Genomic DNA, 21,920 nt, shown 5'->3' with positions numbered 1-21,920 from the left:
AAGGTAAGCTTTCATTGCAAAACCAATTTATTTCATTTTCATTCCTAGATAGGGTGTTCAAAGCATTTTATTTGTGATGGTGGCACACAAATGGGAATCCTAAAACTTAAATGTTACATTGCTTTGATAACTTTTGTCTTCTAGTTCCATGTTTACTGCTTTTCCTATGTTTCCATAAGTAAAATAATGATAAGAGTAGAAACTGCTGTCTAAAGCACATGGCTGCCAACAGTATTAACTGCTTTTAGTTTGCATCCTAATTAAGCGTGTTTGCAGGTTGTTTTGCCAAAAACAATAGACCTTTTGTGTTGAATTCTGCCATAATATAAATTACATGTGTGGGTTAGAAATATTCTAGGAGAGAACAATTTTTCATAAGTTCAATCCTTCTTACTTAATAAACCATTTAGACCTGTCCCTGTGGTCGTTTTACTATGGACAGCATTAAGTCAAACACTTTATTTTCTCATAAGGTAATATTCAGAAAAGATTGCCTTTTAAGCAACACAAATGTTTCTCTTTTGATTTTTAACATTTTCTTTGTTTTGTAAATTCTGTAGAAAGTCTGAGGGTGGTGCCAGACACACTTCAGTTTATCAGAAGAAATGTGGGAATGTGTTGGTTTCATGATTTAGAGCTCTGTCCTTCCCTAAGGTGTGCACTGAGCAGAATGACAAATGCACCTTTGGGTTCCAGAGGAGAACTTAGACAGAGCTGTTTATATTTTGAAAAGAAGAATCTCAGTAGGATTAGATCATAGTAGGATTTAATTTATGACCATTTATTTTTCTGATTCTCTCTTACTTGATCATTAGTCTTACCAATCATCCGGTAATGGGAAGGCCAAGAGCATTAAAGTTTCATTAAGAACAACTCTCCTTTCTGGTAACCACTGGGGTAAAACTACAAGTATATATTATCTAGAAAATTCCAGGACATGTGACAAGATTCTGTGGTAAAAAGTGGTATCTTTCATTGGCAGTTTTCACAGACTCCCTTGGGGCGGGGTTGGGGGGGTGGCGGTGGTGTCTGTGTTGTAGGGGGAGGAGGGCCTGGGGGAGGGGAGCAGGGCAGGGGTTCAGGCACTTTCTTAAATAAACCTCAGGCCCAAAAGTTTCCCGTCAGGTACCACCCAAGTGGATGGAAATGAGGTGCAAGTGGCTTTAGATTCTCAGTGGGTGCCTTCTATTCATTCATTCCAGAAGTGTTCATGGCACATCTATCATTGGAGACCGGGCACCATCTCACTGTCAGCTCTGCTCCTGCCTTAATGGGGTTTACATTCTAGTCAAGGAGACAGACAATAAACAAGTCATTATACAGGGAACTGAATTGTGGCAATTGTGATAAGTGCCATGAAAGACAACTATGAACCTGTGGGAATTTGCAACCAAAGATCCTAATTAGACCCATGGCAGGGTAGGGTGAGAATATAGGAAAGGCTTTCCTTCAAAAGAGATGTTTAGGCTGCAGCTCAAGGATGAGGCTTAGTCAGGCCAAGATGAAGAAGATGAGCAGACACCAGAGAGAATAGAATATGTGAGTGCACAGAAGCAGAAAGAGGCATGGGGAGGAGGAGGGTGGCTGGTTTGGGGTGAACCGGGGGACGGAGGCAGTGGAAGCTGCAGAGGATAGCTGGCCAGAATGTTTGAGTCATGGTGGTAAGGCAGTTGAGTCCCCTTCAGTGATTTAACTGAGGGGGCATGTCATGTTAGTGCAACTAAACGGATATGGGAAAGTCTCATGTATAGAAGTCCAGAAGTAGAACCTCATGAAGTAAACTTGGTTCAAAGACATCTTCTTGATCATGTGCCCAACTCCACCTCAAAGCATCTCAGTGTGTCCTTGTCCTGACTTCTCAACATTTAGAATTTTGTTTTGGGATCCTGGTTTGTTAGTTTTCCTTGGTTTTCCTTTGGGTCAGTGTTTTTATTAAGGCAAGGAATAGAATACACAAAAACAGAAAAGTTCTACTGGGTTCCCAAGGAAACATATTAATACTTTCCTGCATTTTTTATGCTAATCCTCAGTGATATAATTGACTCTCAGAAGGTATTATCTCTCTACATTTATTTATTTATAGAGAGATACTTATAAATAATAGATATTAGAGGTATGTATATATGTGTCTGTATATATATATATGAAATAATAAAGTGATAACTGTTATTCTTAAACCCAAACCCATTTTGACATTGTCTGTATCTTATAATTCTGGCTATGTGTGCAAGACCTTTATTTTACAATTATTTTACAAATCACAACCCTTTAAAAAACAATTATCTTAGGAGGGGAAAGGAATTTTCATGGCTATTTTCTGAATGGCTACAATCAGATGTTGAGTTAACAAGACTTTGATTTCATTCCAAAGCCCAGAGCCCTACAAGGATAGGATCTTGGGAATATTCCACATTCCTTAAAGAATGCTTATCAATTAAATCATCTCATTTTAATGACCTTCTGTGGAGTGAGGAGCTAGCATTTCCCCAAATTATCTCACATGAGAAAAAACAAACACTGTAATAGATTCTTCTGATATCTGTGAATGGAAACAACTGTAACTTTTAATTAAGCTCCAATAGAGGTATTTTCACTGGGGGACAAGACACCCCAATACCATAACATCGGGGAAAAAATGTTTTTGTCAAAGTTTATGAACTAAACAACAAAAGTTTATGAACAAAACAACAAAAGAGAGCCAAGATTAGAGAAAATGAAAGGTGCATACTGAGAGCTGACTTTAGTTGACTTGCATTCACTGAAACTAACAACATCTAACATGCAAATTTCTTCTTTAAAAAAAAAAAAAGGCAGTTCACTCTCACTCAGTCTGCCTTCTTGCTCAGTTACCAGGAGGCAACTATTTCGACATACCACATCATTTTCATGACAGCTGCAGCCAGCTGTGGGAAGGCAGTGCTAAGCTGCTATTATTTGCCTTGTGGTTGTGCAGGTGCCTTGTGTAGGTACCTCCTTTGCAATTTGCTTCTGAGACCTTGGTTCTTTGTGTATTATGTCTTTACAGAGGAGAGATACAGCATTTATTAGACACCTATGATGTGTCAGGTCCAGTATACCTGAATGAATGTGACATGGCCCAGCCCCTTCCTTTAAGAGGCTCTGGGCTTTGGAGTGAAATTTATTACCAGACTGGGTTTTCTGCTGTTTCTTCTATGAGGATACATCATGAGCTTTATGTTTGTATTACCTCTTACTTGTGGCCTTGACAAACGAAGGACTCCATCACGATCACCCTTCAATTATTGATGATGATGTACTATGAAAGGGATGGAATTAAGCAGAAAATTAATGTGACCATCTGTAAAGTTATAGAAATAGTGAGATTGATCTATTAAAATTGGTTTTGACCACGTTTATATGTAATCTAATCACTAATTAATTGATTTATCAAAATGTTCAATTCTTTTTGAATTGCTCTTGTTATGATCATAACATTCACATCATCAAAAAGTTTCCTTACCCACTGCGGGAGGAGGGAGGTGAATAAAAGAGTTCTTCAAAGAAATACTTTATGATACCCCGAAAATCATGCGACTCCTTGTAGGACTAGCATATTGTCTTTAATTTTCTTATCCAAAGCATTTTATAGCATTCTCTTTTAGTCACTTCTAAACAGTAATTTTAGTTCTTCAAATGGCAAACCCAGTTTAGCAATTTTTGACAAGCAACATGAAAGCCACTCTAGGATCATCCAAGGCCAGCCCTGAACAGAGAATGGTCCTGTCAGGGTGCTCATTCTAAGGTTGTCTGAGGAACCAGGGTATAGTGACTTTAAGCTGGGTCGTTAGGAACTCTGTAAAAATGACTCAAAACTAAAATCAGAGCGGAATTCAGATTTGGTGTAGTACCAAGAGGAATTAAAGGGTAAGTGAATTGCAGCAAAGGAAAAGTGATTTGGGTTGACATGAGGTAGGAGGATTCTAAGAGTGGACTTGAATGTATATATTCATGCTGAACTCCCTTAAATGAGAAGCCCATCACTGCAATTTGCTCAGCCTTGCCTTGTAGGAAGCAGCAGGCTTTCTGGCCAGTCTCCCTCACCACCCCTAGTTCTCACTAGCTAACAAATCCTGCTTTTCCCATCTTCCTTAACCCCCTCCATCTGGCATACCTCTGTGTGGAATGTCTTCTTGAACATGCCAGACCCTAATCATAAAGGCCTGTGAGATGGGTGAAGGTTCTCTGTTTATCAAGCAAGCAGCCAGTTGGCCAGTCACTAACCAAGGCATCAGAGTCCCTGCCAGGGAAGGTTAAAAAAGGAGGCACATGCTTCTCTTGATCAAGATATTTTTTGCCTCTCTGAATATTAACTCCTTAAGTGCCATTGCTTTAAATTATTGGTATAGTCTTTACTACTGTATGTTTGGATTAGATGGTTAAATTAGTTACAAATAGGTAGTGTGTTGATTGTTAACTATTTTGAGTCTTATGTTCCCACTTGGTTGTGGAACATTACTGCCACCAATGTTTAGGGATTGCTTTATTAGTGCCTCTTGATGAGAGTGAAAGAGGAGAGTGGAAAAGCTGGCTTGAAACTCAACATTCAAAAACTAAGATCATGGCATCTGGTCCCATCACTTCATGGCAAATAGAAGGGGAAAAAGCGGAAGCAGTGACAAATTTTATTTTCTTGGGCTCCAAGATCACTGCAGATGGTGACTGCAGCCATGAAACTAAAAGACACTGCTCCTTGAAAGGAAAGTTATCACAAACCTAGACAGTGTATTAAAAAGCAGAGACATCATTTTGCCAACAAAGGTCTGTATGGTCAAAGCTATGGTTTTTCCAGTAGTCATGTATGGATGTGAGAGTTGGACCACAAAGAAGGCTGAGTGCCAAAGAATTAATGCTTTTGAACTGTGGTGTTGAAGAAGACTCTTAAGAATCCCTTGGACTCCAAGGAGATCCAACCAGTCCATCCTAAAGGAGATCAGGCCTGAGTGTTCATTGGAAGGACTGATGTTGAAGCTGAAGCTCCAATACTTTGGCCACCTCATGCAAAGAGGCAACTCGTTGGCAAAGACCCTGATGCTGGGAAAGACTGAAGGCAAAAAGAGAAGGGGATGGCAGAGGATGAGAACGTTAGATAGCATTGTTGACTCAATGGACATGAATTTGAGCAAACTCTAGGAGACAGTGGAGCACAGAGGAGCCTGATGTGCTGCATTCCAGGGGTTGTAAAGAATCGGATATGAGCAACAACTAAACAACTAAATCAGTGTCTCTTGTCAAGCTGTGGAGTCTATAAACAGTATGTCCTGTTAGGAAAATTCATTGATCTTCCCAAACAGAGGCTGGTAAACATATTTCTTTAACTCTGCATTTAATCCAAGATTGCAATGTGAAGAAAACAGCCAGAGAATTCTAATAAGAGACCTGAATATAATTCCCAATTCTGATACTTACTAGTTAGCCATGTCTCTTTGACAAATTATACCTGTCTCTGTATCTCAGTTTTCTTATTTGTTAAATGAAATGTTATCATTATCCTTAAAAGGTTTGCAGGGGAATTAAATAATGGTTGAAAATTATGAATGTTGGACTTTGCGTTGCTATCACAAAATGAAGTCAATGCGTATGATAGCCACTAACATGTGAGGCTACTCAGCTCCAGTTTAAAGTCCCATATTTTATGAGAAAATTAGAAAATATTTAGAGGAAAAAAATAAAACTCATCTATAGATAGGGAAATACTACTACTGCTCAAATATTTGAAAGGAAGTATAATTTTTAACCATGTGGAATAAAAGGTTATTGCAGTAATGGCTTTTAAGTCATGATGAATTACATTGAGAATGGTGACAGTTGATTGCCCTTGCAAGGGAGCAAAAAACTGGAGTAAAATAACTTAGGCATATGCATGAGGAATGTGGGTTAGGAACAAAGGAAGTTTACTGATTGATGAGAGTTGGAACAAATTATGGAAGTTAGTTGAAAATGTTTAGTAACAGAATAGATTTTTTATCAACATTAATATCCATTTACATAATTAATATGTGATCTATCAAAAATATTTTACTTAGGCTAGGTGACCTTTTTTACCATAATTTTTTTTAATTTACTTTATTATGGTAAAAACACCTAACATGATATCTACATACAACAAATTTTAAATGCTTAATTTATTATTGTTGTCTGTAGGTAGCGTTGTACAGCAAATCTCTAGAGCTTACTCACTCATCTTGCTTAGCTGAAACTTTATGCCTGTTGATTTGTAACTCATTTCCCCTCCCCCACCCCAGCAACCATTGTTTCATTCTTCGATTCTATGAATTTGACAATTTTAGGTATCTCATATAAGTGGAATCATGCAGTATTTGTCTGTGACTGGCTTATTTCACTTTACATGGTACCCTCAAGGTTCATCCATATTGTTATATATTGCAGAATTTCCTTCTTTGTAAAGATGAATAGTAGTCCACTGGAAAAGGCAATGGCACCCCACTCCAGTACTCTCGCCTGGAAAATCCCATGGACAGAGGAGCCTGGTGGGCTGCAGTCCATGGGGTCGCTAAGAGTCAGACATGACTGAGCGACTTCACTTTCACTTTCCACTTTCATGCATTGGAGAAGGAAATGGCAACCCGCTCCAGTGTTCTTGCCTAGAGAATCTCAGGGACGGGGGAGCCTGATGGCCTGCCGTCTGTAGGGTCGCACAGAGTCGGACACGACTGAAGCGACTTAGCAGCAGCAGTATATATATACCACATTTTTAATCCATTTATCTGCCAGTGTGCATTTTGGTTGTATACGTATCTTGGCTGTTGTGAATACTGCTATGATGAATTTGTTGTTGTTGTTTAGTCACAAGCCATATCTGATTCTTTTGCAACCCCATGGACTGTAGCCTGCCAGGCTTCTCCGTCCGTGGGATTTCCCAGGCAAGAAGATTGGAATGGGTTGCCATTTCCTTCTCCAGGGGATCTTCCTGATTCAGGATCAAGCCCACATCTCCTGCATTGCAGGTGAATTCTTTACCACTGAGCCCCCAGGAAGCTCCAATGATGAATATAGGAGTACTAATATTACTCTGAGATTTTTATTTCATTTTGTTTGGAGAAATACTAAGAAGTGGGGTTGCTGGATTATATAATACTTCTATTTTTAATTTTTGAGAAACTTCTATACTGATTTCTATAAAGCTTACATCATTTTGCATTTCTGTCAACAATGTACAAGTGTTCCAGTGTTTCCACATTGGAGAGGTTGGTAGGGTTGGTGTTCTCACCAACACATGTCTTTTGTGTTTTTTTATAGTAGCCATCGTCACACATGTGAAATGAGATTTCACTGTATTTTTGATTTACATTTCCCAGATTATCTACATCTCCCAGACTATTAATGACGTTGAGCGTTTCTTCATATGCTTGCCAGCCATTTGTAAGTCTCCTTTGGAAAATGTCTATTCAAGTCCTTCACCCATCTTTAAATCCGGTTATTAGTTTTCTTGGTATTGAATTATAGGAGATCCTTATATATTTTAATAGTAACATCTCATCATATGTATGGCTTGCAAATATTTTCTCCCACTCCATAAGTTTTTATTTTACTCTTTTGTTTCCTTAGCTGTTCAGAAGTTTTTTGACATAGTCCCACATGTCTGTGTGCTTTTGGTGTCATATTGATGAAATCATTGCTAAGGCCAATGGCACCTTTGTTGAAGATTAATTGACCATATATGCTTGGGCTTCCCTGGTGGCTCAGACAGTAAAGAATCTGCCTGCAGTCCAGGAGACCCAGGTTCCATCCCTGGGTTGGTAAGATCCCCTGGAGAAAGGAATAGCTACCCACTCCAGTGTTCTTGCCTAGAGAATTCCATGGACTTTGTGACCCTGGCAGGGTCACAAAGAGTTGACACAACTGAGTGATTAACATTTGCACTTACACTTACTACATGCTTGGATTTGTTTCTGGGCTTACTATTCTGTTCCATTGGTCTCTATGTCTGTCTTTGTGTCAGTACCATGCTATCTTAATTAACGTAGCTTTGCAATATATTTTGAAATTAGGAAATGTGTTCCTCTTTTATTCATCTTTCTCAAGGTTGATTTGGCTACTTTTGGTCTTTTGTGATTCCATATGAGTTGTATTTTTTTTAATTTCTATGAAAAATGCTATTGAAATATTTACAAGGAGAAATATCAATAACCTCAGATATGCAGATGACACCACACTTACGGCAGAAAGTGAAGAACTAAAGAGCCTCTTGATGAAAGTGAAAGAGGAGAGTAGAAAAGTTGGCTTAAAACTCAACATTCAGAAAACTAAGATCATGGCATCTTGTCCCATCACTTCATGGCAAATAGATGGGGAAACAGTGACAGACTTCAATTTTGGGGGCCCCAAAATCACTGAAGATGGTGACTGCAGCCATGAAATTAAAAGACATTTGCTCTTTGGAAGAGAAGTTATGACCAACCTAGACAGCATATTAAAAAGCCGAGACATTACTTTGCCAACAAGTGTCCATCTAGTCAAAGCTATGGTTTTTCCAGTAGTCATGTATGGATGTGAGAGTTGGACTATAAAGAAAGCTGAGCACCGAAGAATTGATGCTTTTGAACTGTGGTGTTGCAGAAGACTCTTGAGAGTCCCCTGGACAGCAAGGAGATCAAAACAGTTAATCCTAAAGGAGATCAGTCCTGGGTGTTCATTGGAAGGACTGATGCTGAAGCTGAAACTCCCAATACTTTGGCCACCTGATGCGAAGAACTGACTCACTTGAGAAGACCCTGGTGCTGGGAAAGATTGAAGGCAGGAGGAGAAGGGGACAACAGAGGATGAGAGGGTTTGATGGCATCACCGACTCTATGGACATGAGTTTGAGCAAACTCCAGGAGTTGGTGATAGACAGGGAGACCTGGAATGCTGCAGTCCATGGGGTCGCAGAGTTGCACATGACTGAGCAAGTGAACTGAATTGAACTGAACAGGAATTGCATTGAATCTGAAGATCATTTTAGGGTAGTATGGAAATTTTAACAACACTAAATCTTCCAATACCTGAACATGAACTATCTTTGTGTTTGTCTTTTAAAATTCTTCACCAGTGTTTTGTAGTTTTCAGTATACAGGTCTTTCACCTTCTTAGGTAAGTTTATTGCTGCTAAGTCGCTTCATTGTGTCCGACTTTGTGTGACCCCATAGACAGCAGCCCACCAGGCTCCCCCGTCCCTGAGATTCTCCAGGCAAGAACATTGGAGTGGGTTGCTATTTCCTTCTCCAATGCAGGAAAGTGAAAAGTGAAAGGGAAGTCACTCAGTCGTTTCCGACTCTTAGCGACCCCATGGACTGCAGCCCACCAGGCTCCTCCGTCCATGGGATTTTCCAGGCGAGAGTGCTGGAGTAGGGTGCCATTGCCTTCTCCAAAGTTTATTGCTAAGTATTTTATTATTGTTGGTGCTATTGTAAATGGGATTACTTTTCTAATTTTCTTTTCAGATAGTTCACTGTTAGTAGAAACATGGGTGATTTTTATATGATGATTTTATATGATGATTTGTATCCTGCTGCTTTACTAATTTATTAGTTCTAAATGTTTGTTATAAAGTGTTTAGGTTTTTCTACATATAGTGAAAATGTTAGTCACTCAGTCATGTCCAATTCTTTGACACCCCATGGACTGTAGCCTGCCAGGCTCCTCTGTCCATGAAATTCCCCAGGTAAGAACATTGGAGTAGGTAGCCATTCCCTTCTCAAGGGGATCTTCCCAACCCAGGGATAGAACCTGGGTCTCCCACATAGTAGGCAGATTCTTTACTGTTTGAGCCACCAGGGAAGCCTTTCTACATATAAGACCATGTCATATGTAACAGCAACAATTTTATTTCTCCTGACTTTGATGCCTTTTATTATTTTTTCTTGCATAATTGCTCTGATTAGGACTTCCATTACTATGTTACTATGATAAGAGCAGGCATCTTTGTGTTGTTACTTAGATCTTAGAGAAAAGGCTTTCAGTTTTTTACCAGTGAATATGATAATAGCTGTGGGCTTTACTTATGTTGGGACTTTATTACATTGAGGTACTTTCTTTCTGTTTCTATTTTCTTGAGAGTTTATCATGAAAACTTGCTGAATTTTATCAAGTGCACTTTCTACATGTATTGAGAGAATCATGTGATTTTTTAAAATCCTTTATTCTCTTAATGTGCTTTATCATATTAATTGATTCTCATATGTTGAACCATCCTTTTGTCCCAGGGATAAATCCCACTTTGTCATAATGTATGATCCTTTTAAAGTGCTGTTGGACTTGATTTGCTAGTGTTTTTTGAGAAATTTTACATCATATTCATTGGGGATCATGTCCTATAGTTTTCTTGTCTTGTGGTGTCTTCAGCTTTGATATCAAGATAATGCTGGCTTCATAAAATGAGGTGGATGTGTTCCTTCCTCTTCAATTTTCTGTAAGAATTTAAGAAGCATTGGCACTAATAGAAGAATTAATGTTTAGTAGAATTCACCAGTGAAACTATCTAGTCCTGAGCATTCCTTTGTTGGGAGATTTTTGATTGTTAATGTAATTTCCATACTAGTTACAGGTCTATTCAGACTTTCTACTTCTTTGTGATTTAGTCTTGATAGGTTGTTTATTTCTAGGAATTTGTCCATTTCTTCTAGATTATCCAGTGTGTTCATATATAATTGTTCACAATAGCCTCTTATGATCGTTTCCAGTTCTGTGGCATCTGTTATAATGTCAGTTATAATTTCTCTTCTTTCATTTCTGATTTTGAGTCTTCTCTCTTTTTTTCTTAATTAGTTTTGCTAAGGGTTTGTCAGTTTTATCTTTTAAAAAACCCAACTCAGTTTCATTTATTTTTCTATTGTTTTTCTAATGTTTATTTTCTTTCCACTCTAATCTTAATATTTCCTTCCTCCTGCTAACTTTGGACTTAGTGTTCCTTTTAGTTCCTTGAGCTATAAAATTAGATTGTTTGAGATCTTCCTTTTTTAAAAAATATAGGTGTTTATCACTGTGAACCTCCCTCTTAGTACTCCTTTGCTGAATCTCATAAGTTAGGGTATGTTGTGTTTTCTTTTACATTTGGCTTGAGGTATTTTCTAATTTTCTATTTTGGGCTTTGTACAATAGTCTCCCACAATCTCTTGGACTAGTTTTACTCTTTGTCCTTCCTTTTTCATTTTGCTCCTCTGACTGAATTACTTCCAATAGTCTCTGTCTTCGTGTTTGCTGATTCCTTCTGTTTGATCTAGTCTACTACCGAGTTCTTCTAGTGAATTTTTGATTCAATCATTGCATTTTTCAACTCCATGATTTCTGTCTGGTAATTTTTTATATTTTCTATCTCTTCATTGAAATTCTCACTTTATTCACACATGTTCCTTTGACCTCAGTGAGCATCTTTATGACAGTTTTTTTGAATTCTGTGTCAGGTAAATCATGTAATTCACTTTCCTCATAGTCGGTTTCTGGAGCTATATCATGTTTCTTAATTTGGAACATCTTTGCCCGATTGTTCATTTTCCTTAACTCTCTTTGTTGGTGTCTGTGCAGACACCAACAAAGACAAGGCAGTCTTCATAGACTAGCCTCATGCAGGAGAAGACCCCCACAATTCAGACTGGCTAGAGATTCTGGGGACCTGTACTAACTCTTTCCCTCCTCAGGGAGAAGCAGGCAGCTGTCATTTTTGTCTTCTTACTCTGTACTGAGCAAGAGGAGAGATATGGCCTCTAGCAGTCCAACCCTTCATCTCAGTTCGCCCCATGGTGGCTAGACTCTACTGGAGCCATCAGAACTCCAAGATAGGCAAGAATATACCAGTTCTTTATACCAGTTCTTCTCATTCAGCCCCAGAGAAGGTGAACATGCAAGTTAATCCCTTCCCTCCCCTAGGAGAAGCAGGAAGTTAGGGAGTCTTCCTGATTATATGGCAATACACTAGGGGCAGGGACTCTGGTGGGAGGGTGTGCTGAATCTCCCTACTGAATTCTATAACTCTGTTCATGTGGACCCAGGGTACAGGAATTTTCAACTAATTTCTTGGTTTCTCACGCACAGAATCTGTCCATGAATTGTTGGGTTTGTGTGAGAAAGGAGAATTCAAGTCTTCCTGCTCTGCCACCTTGCTGATGTCACTCTTCAGGTTAGGGGACCTTCTGAATTCACTTCCAGTCTTGTGATTTTATTTTCTACCACTTAAGTCTCTCTTGGACTGAGAGGTGATCTCCTTGACTGTTAAAGTGGAGTACGGTCCTGAGAGGCAAGGGTATGTCTCTAATTCTGCTGGTTGATATCTGGCAATCTCAGAGCTTCTCAGTATTTTGACTTCTTCACTTCCAAATAATAGAATCATGGCTCTTTTTTGGTTAATTTAACTTTATACTCATTAGTAAGATAGTTTCTGTAAGCTTCAGATGCCTCATCTACTCAGCAATGTTGTGAGGCTTAAATATACAGAAAGTGCTTAACATAGTGCCTAGCAGATTGTGTGTTATCATTATCATCAGCAGCTTTTTCCAATTTTTAATAAAATAAATGAGGCAGAATGACATCCCAAGTAATATGATAATCAAGCCAGAAGGCTGGGCATTCAGCTAATGCACAGCAACTTGTAACGTACAATAAATGTAGGTTGGATGAATATACAACAAATGAATGGTGAATGAGAGGCAATATAACATAGTGAATGAATTGAAATAAAGTGTAGCGGTTGGAAGTCTGAAGAACTTGAGTGTAAATCCAACCTCGATCTCTTATAAGCAATGTGGTCTTGATCAACTGGCTTAATTCTCTAAGTTTCATGTCCTTATCTATAAAAAGGGGTTATGTACCTAATTCATAGGGTTCTTATATATGCTATATACATGTTTTTTTGCATATAAAATTGTCTAGAAATAAGTAACTATTATTAACAGTACCATTAATTCTCTTACTGAAAGTTATGAAAAATAGCACAAATATCATAAGGTATATTATTTTATTACTTCTGTTTATTTTTACCATTTTATTGTTATTTCCTGTTGTGGTTATTGACAAGAATGATTTACTTATTGCCAGTACAGAATGACCCATTCAAACTACGTCATAGGTTTCACTCAGACCGAACAACTTCACAGATGTGCATTCTTCTTTGAATGGAGCTGGGGTCGGAAAAAGGTGGACAGAGTTAACAGTGTTGCATTCATTTATGCAGCCTTAAAGAAACAAAGACCTGTTTCCACCAAAGAAGGCTTTAAAATGCTCCACAGTACATCTAGGTCCCTTTAGAGCATCACTTATCTAGCCAAGCTTCCCTGGTAGCTCGGCTGGTAAAGAATCTGCCTGCAATGCAGGAGACCGCAGTTCGATTCCTGGGTCGGGAAGATCCCCTGGAGAAGGTATAGGCTACCCATTCCAGTATTCTTGGGCTTCCCTAGTGGCTCAGCTGGTAAAGAATTCATCTCCCTCATTGCAGGTGAATTCTTCTGCAAGAATTCACCTGCAATGAGGGAGACCTGGGTTCCATCCCTGGGTTGGGAAGATCCCCTAGAGAAGGAAACGGCTACCCACTCCAATATTCTGGCCTGGAGAATACCATGCATCCATCAGAATAATTTGGAAGACTTGTTTAAATAGATTGTGCTCCGTCCCTAGAGTTTTGGGTACTGTAGTCCTGATAAAGCCCAAATTTTCATTTCTAGTAAGTTCCCACATGATACTGATGGTGATGGTTCAAGGACTACACTTTGAGAACCATTGAGTTCACCGATAGTATGAGTAACCCGACTCCAGAGTGGGAATATTTGCAGAAATATTTTCACTACAGTGAATTGCCTGATAACTCCCATGAAAATGAGGGCTTCCTGTTTTCAACACTGCATTGTCCTTTCCTTACTTTATAAATTTATTGGTAAGAAAAGTGATTTGATGAAGTTGTTTTTAACTTTTGTGAGCCTGACAAAATCTACTGGTACTTTCTCCAGAAAAACCCAAATACACATACACAGAAGCATTGCTTGTAATTTCAGGAGGTTCTCAGGTACCTCCCCATACAGCCCACCTACCAACCCATAAGAGTATCAGTAGAAAAACTACCCCTTAAGGAAAAGTCTTGGGTTCACTTGGATGTAACAAAAATTTTCTTCTTATACTTGGATTTGCACTCAAGTTCTTCTTATACTTCTTCTATACCTTTCAGTTCACTCATTTGTAAAATAAAAGTAAAAATAATAGTCCTTACCTCAAAGAGTGATTAATTGATATAGCACACTGAAGAGCCTAATTTGAAAACGAAAACCACTAAATATTACCGTTTGCCCTCTCGTTATAGTCCTGCTACAACAATCCTCATTCTTGAGGCAAGTGGATGCCTCTCCTCAGTAGGGGAAAGATCAGGAAGTATAAGAAAGAAGAGCCCAAAGAGTAATATTTCAAGACTTTACTCTATGCTCATTGCATTCTTTTTCTAAAATCTGGTCACAGGTTGCCATATCATGGTTCTCTCTGTGAGTCACTGAGTAATGGGGTCTGGCAAGCCCAGGCCTGGCTCCATGACCTGAGAGTCTCAATTCATTTGCCTGGAAATACTCCACTTTGCAAACGTCCAATGCCTTGTCATGTCCCCATGTTAATGCTTTGTGGCAGAAAGACGAAACGTGAAGTCCTAATAGGGGCTCATTTCCAGGGTAGAAGATAGTGAGCTTTGAGAAATAGTGATTAAGAGTAAAGCCTGATCCTCACTGTTTCTACCAAAAAAAAAAAAAAAAAGTGCAGTGATAAGCTAATCAGCAGACATTTAGCACTTGCTGTGCACACCGTGCAGTAGGTGACACAAAGAGGAGTAATATATGCTCCTATGCGGTGTCAGCTCGCAGTCCAACAGGGGAGATGGCTACAAACAAAAACCAGACAAAGAGAAGCGTAGAACAATGATCGCGACAGTGCTTCAGGAGCACAGGAGAGGCAGAAATCAGCTTCAGTGGTCATCCACAGAGGTCTCCTGGGCAAGCTGGGATTTAAGCTGGACTGTAAAGAGTGGGGCTGCTGTCCACAAAGATGATGGTGAACGGTGTTCTAGGTTGTGTGAATTGTTTGAAAAAAGATGTGGAGTTAGAAAAGTATTTGGTAGAAAATTTGCATGATTATGATTTAACCAGTCTGACTATAGTATGGGTTGTGCATACAGGTGTAGAATTTGAGGCTCGAAAGGTTAAATTGGAAGCATATCATGGGAAAGAAAGCAAAGGCCAACAAGGAGCTTTGACCTTACTCTCCGTGGAGTGGGGAAGGGTTGAGGGCCTTTGAGTAGGGAGGCAAATCTGTTTTTTCAAAGAGAACCCTGTGCCACTGCAAAGAACAGGTGACAGAGGCAAGAAGAAAGCAAGACCTAGAAAGTCACAGGCATGAGCTAAAGCCAGAGAAGTGAGAGTAGCCAGAGGGGATGAAGGAGAGGGACATTTGAGGGGCTGCATTCATCCAAGGCTGGCTACGACATGCAGCAAATAAAGCAGAGGGGAGCTGGCCGGGCTCTCCTTGGCGTACCTGATTCCCAGCTGGGTTGCTGCCTCTTGCAGACCATAGGCTCAGAAGAAGAGGCTGAGAGGCCCAGAGGTCTTTGGTGAGGGGCACCTCCTGGCTATCTGCAAAGACTTCTCTCCTTCCTAGAATGCCTAGAGGGGTAGCAATTGGCCATCTGCTTTGCCTGTGTGGAATAGCAATCAAAATCAATGGTTCTCAGACATGGGCCCTCTGTCTGGCCAGGTGAGAAGTCCTAAAGTTCTTTTAAATCAACGTTCAGGCACTTTCCCAGGTGATTCTGATCTGGGAATCTAAGGTGGGTGTGAGGTGGGGCTGTGCATCCATATTTGGTAAAGCTCCCAGGTGACTCTGATGCACAGCTGGATTTGGGAACTAGTGTGGGACCTTACCGGAGAAGGCAATGGCACTCCACTCCAGTACTCTTGCCTGGAAAATCCCATGGACAGAGGAGCCTGGTAGGCTGCAGTCCGTGGGGTCGCTAAGAGTCGGACACCACTGAGTGGCTTCACTTTCTCTTTTCACTTTCATGCATTGGAGAAGGAAATGGCAACCCACTCCAGTGTTCTTGCCTGGAGAATCCCAGGGATGGGGGAGCCTGGTGGGCTGCCGTCTCTGGGGTCGCACAGAGTCGGACACAACTGAAGAGACTTGGCAGACTGGTAGTGGCAGTGGGACCTTACTGCTGAGCTGGGAAATGTGTAGAAACCATGGATTCAATTAAGTTTGTGCTAGTGAACACTGTGATGGCTTGAAGACCTTAGCATTTGGTCCCCAGCACTGTCTCAAACACAATGACCCTCATTGAGTGTCTCAGCCACCCCTCCCTCCTCAACTCCAATCCTCAGCAAACACATCAGGAGCGGGGAAAGCTGTGTGCTTGACAGGATCCCCTGAATGTCCCAAAAGGTCTGTGTGCATACAAGTCATCACTTTCACCTGTCCTTGGCCATGTCACAGGAGCACCATGAGGGCCTCATTACAGGTGTTTTGAGACTTTAGAAAACAGGCTACATAAAAATACTATCCATTTTATGCCAGGCTCATACAGTATTGATAGCACTTTTATTATTGTTGTTTTTATTTTTCAGAGAAACCATACAGTACAAGAGTAGGGTAACAAGGGTGGATGTCAAACATGTCCCTTCTGTCCACTGGGCTCCACGGGATGCAGGGGCCAGTGCATGGTCAGACACCCAGAACTGGCCCTGAATCCACCACCCTCCTGAGCTCCAGTTTTGCTCCCGTGCCAGCATGGAGGAGGGTAACATAAAGGCATTTTTCTCTCCTTGTAAAAGAGAAGAAAATGGGGGAGGGGGAATTATTTAAACACACCTCACTCATGCTGCAATCACGGCATTGTTTTTCCTGTTGAAACACCCTGTTGGTTTTTAAATCCCTTTAAACCTACTCGGCACCTGTATGGCCCAGATCCAAGAATTATTATCGAACCCCTCGCTTTTTATATTTAAACACGTAGGAGTTTCTGTGATGGTATCTGGCTCTTGGTTTCATTGAAAATTTCAGAGTTTCCAGAATTTTTTTTCTTCCATCAAAGCTAGAAGCATGCAATTCTCAGACCTGATTTTTTTTTTTAATTAAGCAGAGAATGGTTCCCCCCTTAAGTTCTCCTGCTAGATAAAATAGCATCACGGCACGACCTGGTGGTGTTCCTCTCTGAAAAACTTTCTGAAGTACTAACCAAAAGAGAGGACAGGGGGAGGATGGGGGAGGTCTCTGTCAGCAACTTACGGTGTGTGAGATGGCCTTTCTTTAGGGTAAGGACTGAGACTGAAAGCGAAATGAGAACTTCCCGGCAAATTCATTATAACACAGTATAATGTGAGCTCGCTGGGCACAAAAATAGGCTGAAGGAAAGCAACTTCAACATCAGACCTAATTAAATACTTTGATGTCAGAAAGCAGAGCAGGCAGGGGTGGAAAATCAAATCAGACCAAAGTGAAGGACCTAAATTCAAATGGAAAGAAGAAATATTTCTCCCTCTCTCTCTCTCCTTTTCTTCCTTTGCCATGAAGGAAGAATATGATTGAGGAACAATGGGCTATAAATTCTTCAGCCAATTAGTCCAGTGACTTACTACTGTTTCTAACGCACAGAATGTCACAGGCTGTTTTGCAGCCTCCCCAAGTTGGTTTGTTAATAACAGGAAGCTAGCACTTCTCAGTACAGTGGATCAGCTACACGTGAAAATAAATGCAAAAAACCTGGAGGGGAATAGCAGCAGACCGAGAGTAGCCTTGATTTAATTTAACATTTGGGGGTCCACACACAAATGAGCATTTTAGTAGGCTTCATGGTGGAAGTTGCTGTCATTTGTAAAATATTCTGGCCAATTAGCTAATAGTGTGCTTGGATTTCTCCTGTTTTGATACAGTAATACTAAGTACATTGTGAAGCCCAATTATACAAATCATCCCCATATGCCATACCAGTCTTTCTTTATGAACTGTGTTTATAAATCCTGTGTGAGGAAATGTGTACTTCAGCAATTTAGACCATGTGTAAAAACATAGCCAATGGGATTGTCAAGAAAACAAGTTCCAGCCTAGGAAATCCTAATGTGTTCCGCTGGAATAACAGGAGGGTGCCAGGCAGCGCAATGTCTGCTTAAATATATATTGCTTTATCGTGTTTAACCGATTTAGGGGCTTCCGCTTCGCTTTCTGTTATTTTATTCTTCTTTTCTTTTAGGATCCAACCTTGGAGTTTTTGAGAAAATTTGGGATTGGTCTTCTCTCAGGCACAATAGCCTCAGTCATTAACATCCCTTTTGATGTTGCCAAAAGTAGGATTCAAGGGCCTCAGCCAGTTCCTGGAGAGATCAAGTACAAAACCTGTTTTAAAACAATGGCCACGGTCTATCAGGAAGAAGGGTAACACATTCTTATTTTAATAAATGAGCAAAACTAAAGCATTGCTAAAACTGTATTGTACTTCCATTTTGACTAGGGCCATTAAGCCCTCCTGCATTGGGTCTGTGTCTGAGAAGCTTTCGGGAATAGATGAGGAACTTTGTGAGATAACACAGTAATGAGATGTTGGCAAAAACCTCCTTACACCAAGAAACATGAGCCACGATCATTCAGTATGCAGTGTGTTTGTCCTAGAATGCCAAGGTGAACTTTCCGCTTGACAGTTTGCATAAGACGCTATTGCATATAATATGCCTTGTTCCCACATGGGCAGGAGAATGAGTGTCCTCTCACTCTCCTAATCAAAATGTCACCTAATTATATTCTCCTGGGAGAGTTAAACATGAGAGTTTTGTGAAAGTAGTTTTCTTTTAAAGTATGTGCCTTTTTCTGCTGGTCTTTTTTTTTAAGTCTTGTTTTTGTCTCTCCGCCCCTCCTCACCAGGTCTCATTCTCAAGTAGGCAAGTAATGTTTTACGATTTTGATCTAAACTGCATCATATTTCTTTTTGTGAAGACTAAGTCTTTTAAACTCAATTACAAGAGTCATTTTGTCCATATACACAGCTGTCTTAAAAGTGAGGCCTGTCTTGAACACAAAAACTATCTCGCTGATAAAAATCCTATTTCTGACGGGACAAGATCAGCATACCTTGAGTAATAAAGAATTAACTCTTTCTCTCATCCAATTTGCTGCAGGGAATACTTGGCCAGATACTATCTGTTTGGAGATTTGAAAATTTTTTTTCAAATGACTTGTTTGGGTAAATGCTGGGTCAATATCTCAATAAAGTTGAGGTGCAAATCCATTGCATGTTCAGAATAAGAATGTTTGTGCTCTTTCTCTCCTGGTTCTAGCATTTTAGCTTTGTATAAAGGCCTGCTTCCCAAGATTATGAGGCTCGGACCAGGTAATGATGTTTTCATTACTTATATCCTTCCTTCTTTATTGTTCTAGTATCCCTTTTCTTTTTCTTATTTGTGTCTATCTGTAACACAATAAAAGTTTGTCACACTGTGAAACACGGAAACCTTAAGAATAAAAAGTTGCATAGCAGTAAGACACTAAGGGAATCCAATAGATGTGTTGGACTTGTGTTATAAGGTATTATTTATGGCCTTGCTGGAGCCTGATAGAAGCCAAAGCCCAGCTTAAGTCAATAGGAAAGGATCCACAGTCAGTTGGAGTTTGAGTGGCTTCTGGCTAAAGGCGAGGATTTTCACTGAGTAAGGGACCAGCCCAATAAACCTTTCCCTGGTTCTTCTAGTTCATTCTTGCTCCTGCCTCAACTTTGCTTGACAGAGAGAAAAGCAGGAGGACTACTCCATGAACAGCCAGGGCCACTCTCCTCACAGTCGCCTCTGGGGAGGGGAGCGGGGGAAGCTGCAGCCTGGCTCTCACTTTCCTGGCTCCTGTCGGCGTGATGGTGGAGGGGATTGGCTCGGGGCCTTACCTCAGGATGCCAGCCCACAAAAAGCCGGCTGCCATTCCCACAGGGAGAGTCAGCTGCCTCTATGTAAATAGATAAGAAAGCAACTGCTGCAGACTCTACCACCTGGGCAAATAGTCTTGGATTATAAGCAACCTTGTGAATAAGTACAGAAGTATGCACTAGACCACACAGATTTTTTTTACCAGGCCACACTCACCTACTTAGACATCCTGGTAATCTTCCCTCAAACCTTCCCCTGCTCCTCCCCCCTCTCCCTTTCCCCTTCCGTCTGTCCTCCCTTTGAACACCCGATGTGCCCCTCCCCTGCCACACTCACACACGTGCATATTTACGTTTAAATCTCAGCCTTTCTGCCAACCTGAGATATAGAACAGCAGTCTGTAAATTGAAGCTGGTGAACAGTTCATACTTTCATATATTTAGAAAACACTTTTACAATTCCCAGTCCATCTATCCCAGACTTCCTAGGCATTTAGCATGGATTTTTGCTTCACATTTGAGATTCAGACGTCTTACTGGTCCATGTATAAAAAGGAACTCAGTCATAAAGAATATTGGTGATTTTGTGGAACTCTCTCTGCAAGAATGTGGTGTTTTTCCTTCACCACACAGTAAAAACCTGCTCGTAGACCTAGTATTAGAGAAAATCATAGGACTGACCCTCCTCCAGCATTCTCAGGAGGCCATGGGCCTGAAAAGGGAGAGTGATCAGGGAGAGTTTAGCTAAAATGGTAATTGACTGGAACCTCAATCCAAAACTCTTAAATAATCTGACCCCAAGTTTTGTTAGAGGCTTACAAATGTTTGGTTGGCTTCTTAAATGTTTTTGCATGAGGTGTCCTGAGTTGCTATGGTGTTAAATCCAATGAAAAGGGTTGTTGTGAACATAGTGTCCAGGCTAAACAAAATTGTGAATAACTGGTCTCCACTGTCATCCCAAACATGCAAGTCCTACCAACCTCAAAGGAAAGAAAGTTGTAGAGAGGAAGGTAAGACTGAAAGATAAGAGTTTTGTTTTGTTTTTGAGAGAGAGAGAGACAGTAAAAAAGAAAAGCTGGATGAACCTGGAATTCTCATCCTTCATTTTGGAGAAACATCCCAACTTATATACAGTTGTAAAGGGTAAAACATCTTAGTTTTATAACAGTCTTAACAGCTCTCTGTGGCTAATGATCAGGATCTCCCAGGAAAGGAGAATCTTAAAGTCTGTGGTTCAGACGCCAAATGTCACTAGGCTGAAAACTTACTCAATTCTGTGTGTTCTTGTCTTACACTGCAAACGGTTAATAAGAGGAAATACAGCAATTACATACGTATGACAACCCTCTGTAGCGTATCCCTTTTTGTTTGCCAGAGCTCCAGGAGGGCTACAGCAGCCAAGATGGGGCTAATAGAGTATCTTCATGGGTTAAAAATGAAAATTACAGGCAGATAATTATCTTTGGCATAAGGTTACACAAACATGTGCAGCCTGTAGATTAAAAAAAAGCATATGGCAGTGTGTACAAAATAAGATGAAAATCAAGTTCTATTTCTTTCTGTCAGAAGTCAGTCTTCTGTTCACATAGCCAAGTCTTCTCTAAGATGTGCTCTGGATATTTGTCCACATTTTGATTTTGTAGTACTGTTCACATAGACACGAAAGGACAGAGAACATCTTAAAGGGCACAGGATGTGTGCTGTTTACCGCATCGGAGAGAACACAAAATCATTCACATACACGTGCTTCTAATGTCTAGGTATTCAGCAGCCTCAGTGTTTGTCTTCCTATATCGCATTCCTGTTGACATATTATATAGCATGCATTTTTGCAGCCAATTATATAACTCTTCCCTTCCCAGATAAATGATGGGTTTTATGACACCCAATACAACTACCAGATTTTCGAGTGCAATCCATATCTCTATTTGAGGCAGATGAAAGGAATGAAGGCAACAAAAGGAGGTTGAAAGCTGGCTACGTTTTGAAATACAGATTTTAGAAGGACTCAGAAGCTATTTTTCACATTACAATTCAGTTTGAAAGCTGT

General features: G+C 40.2%; 1 protein-coding gene across 8 annotated transcripts in view; it reads left to right on the top strand.

Annotated features, from left to right (window-relative positions):
* Positions 1–21,920, top strand: part of SLC25A21 (solute carrier family 25 member 21) — a 540,624-nt gene that overhangs the window by 516,902 nt on the left and 1,802 nt on the right. For all 8 annotated transcript variants that reach the window (NM_001015587.1, XM_059879029.1, XM_015459277.3 and 5 more), the window contains 2 exon segments: positions 18,218–18,399; positions 19,296–19,348. In NM_001015587.1, the coding sequence (NP_001015587.1) occupies positions 18,218–18,399; positions 19,296–19,348 (235 nt within the window).

The sequence above is a fragment of the Bos taurus genome, chromosome 21, assembly GCF_002263795.3.
Source record: "Bos taurus isolate L1 Dominette 01449 registration number 42190680 breed Hereford chromosome 21, ARS-UCD2.0, whole genome shotgun sequence".
Classification (NCBI taxonomy): Eukaryota; Metazoa; Chordata; class Mammalia; order Artiodactyla; family Bovidae; genus Bos; species Bos taurus.
This window is presented reverse-complemented; position numbering and strand designations above follow the sequence as displayed.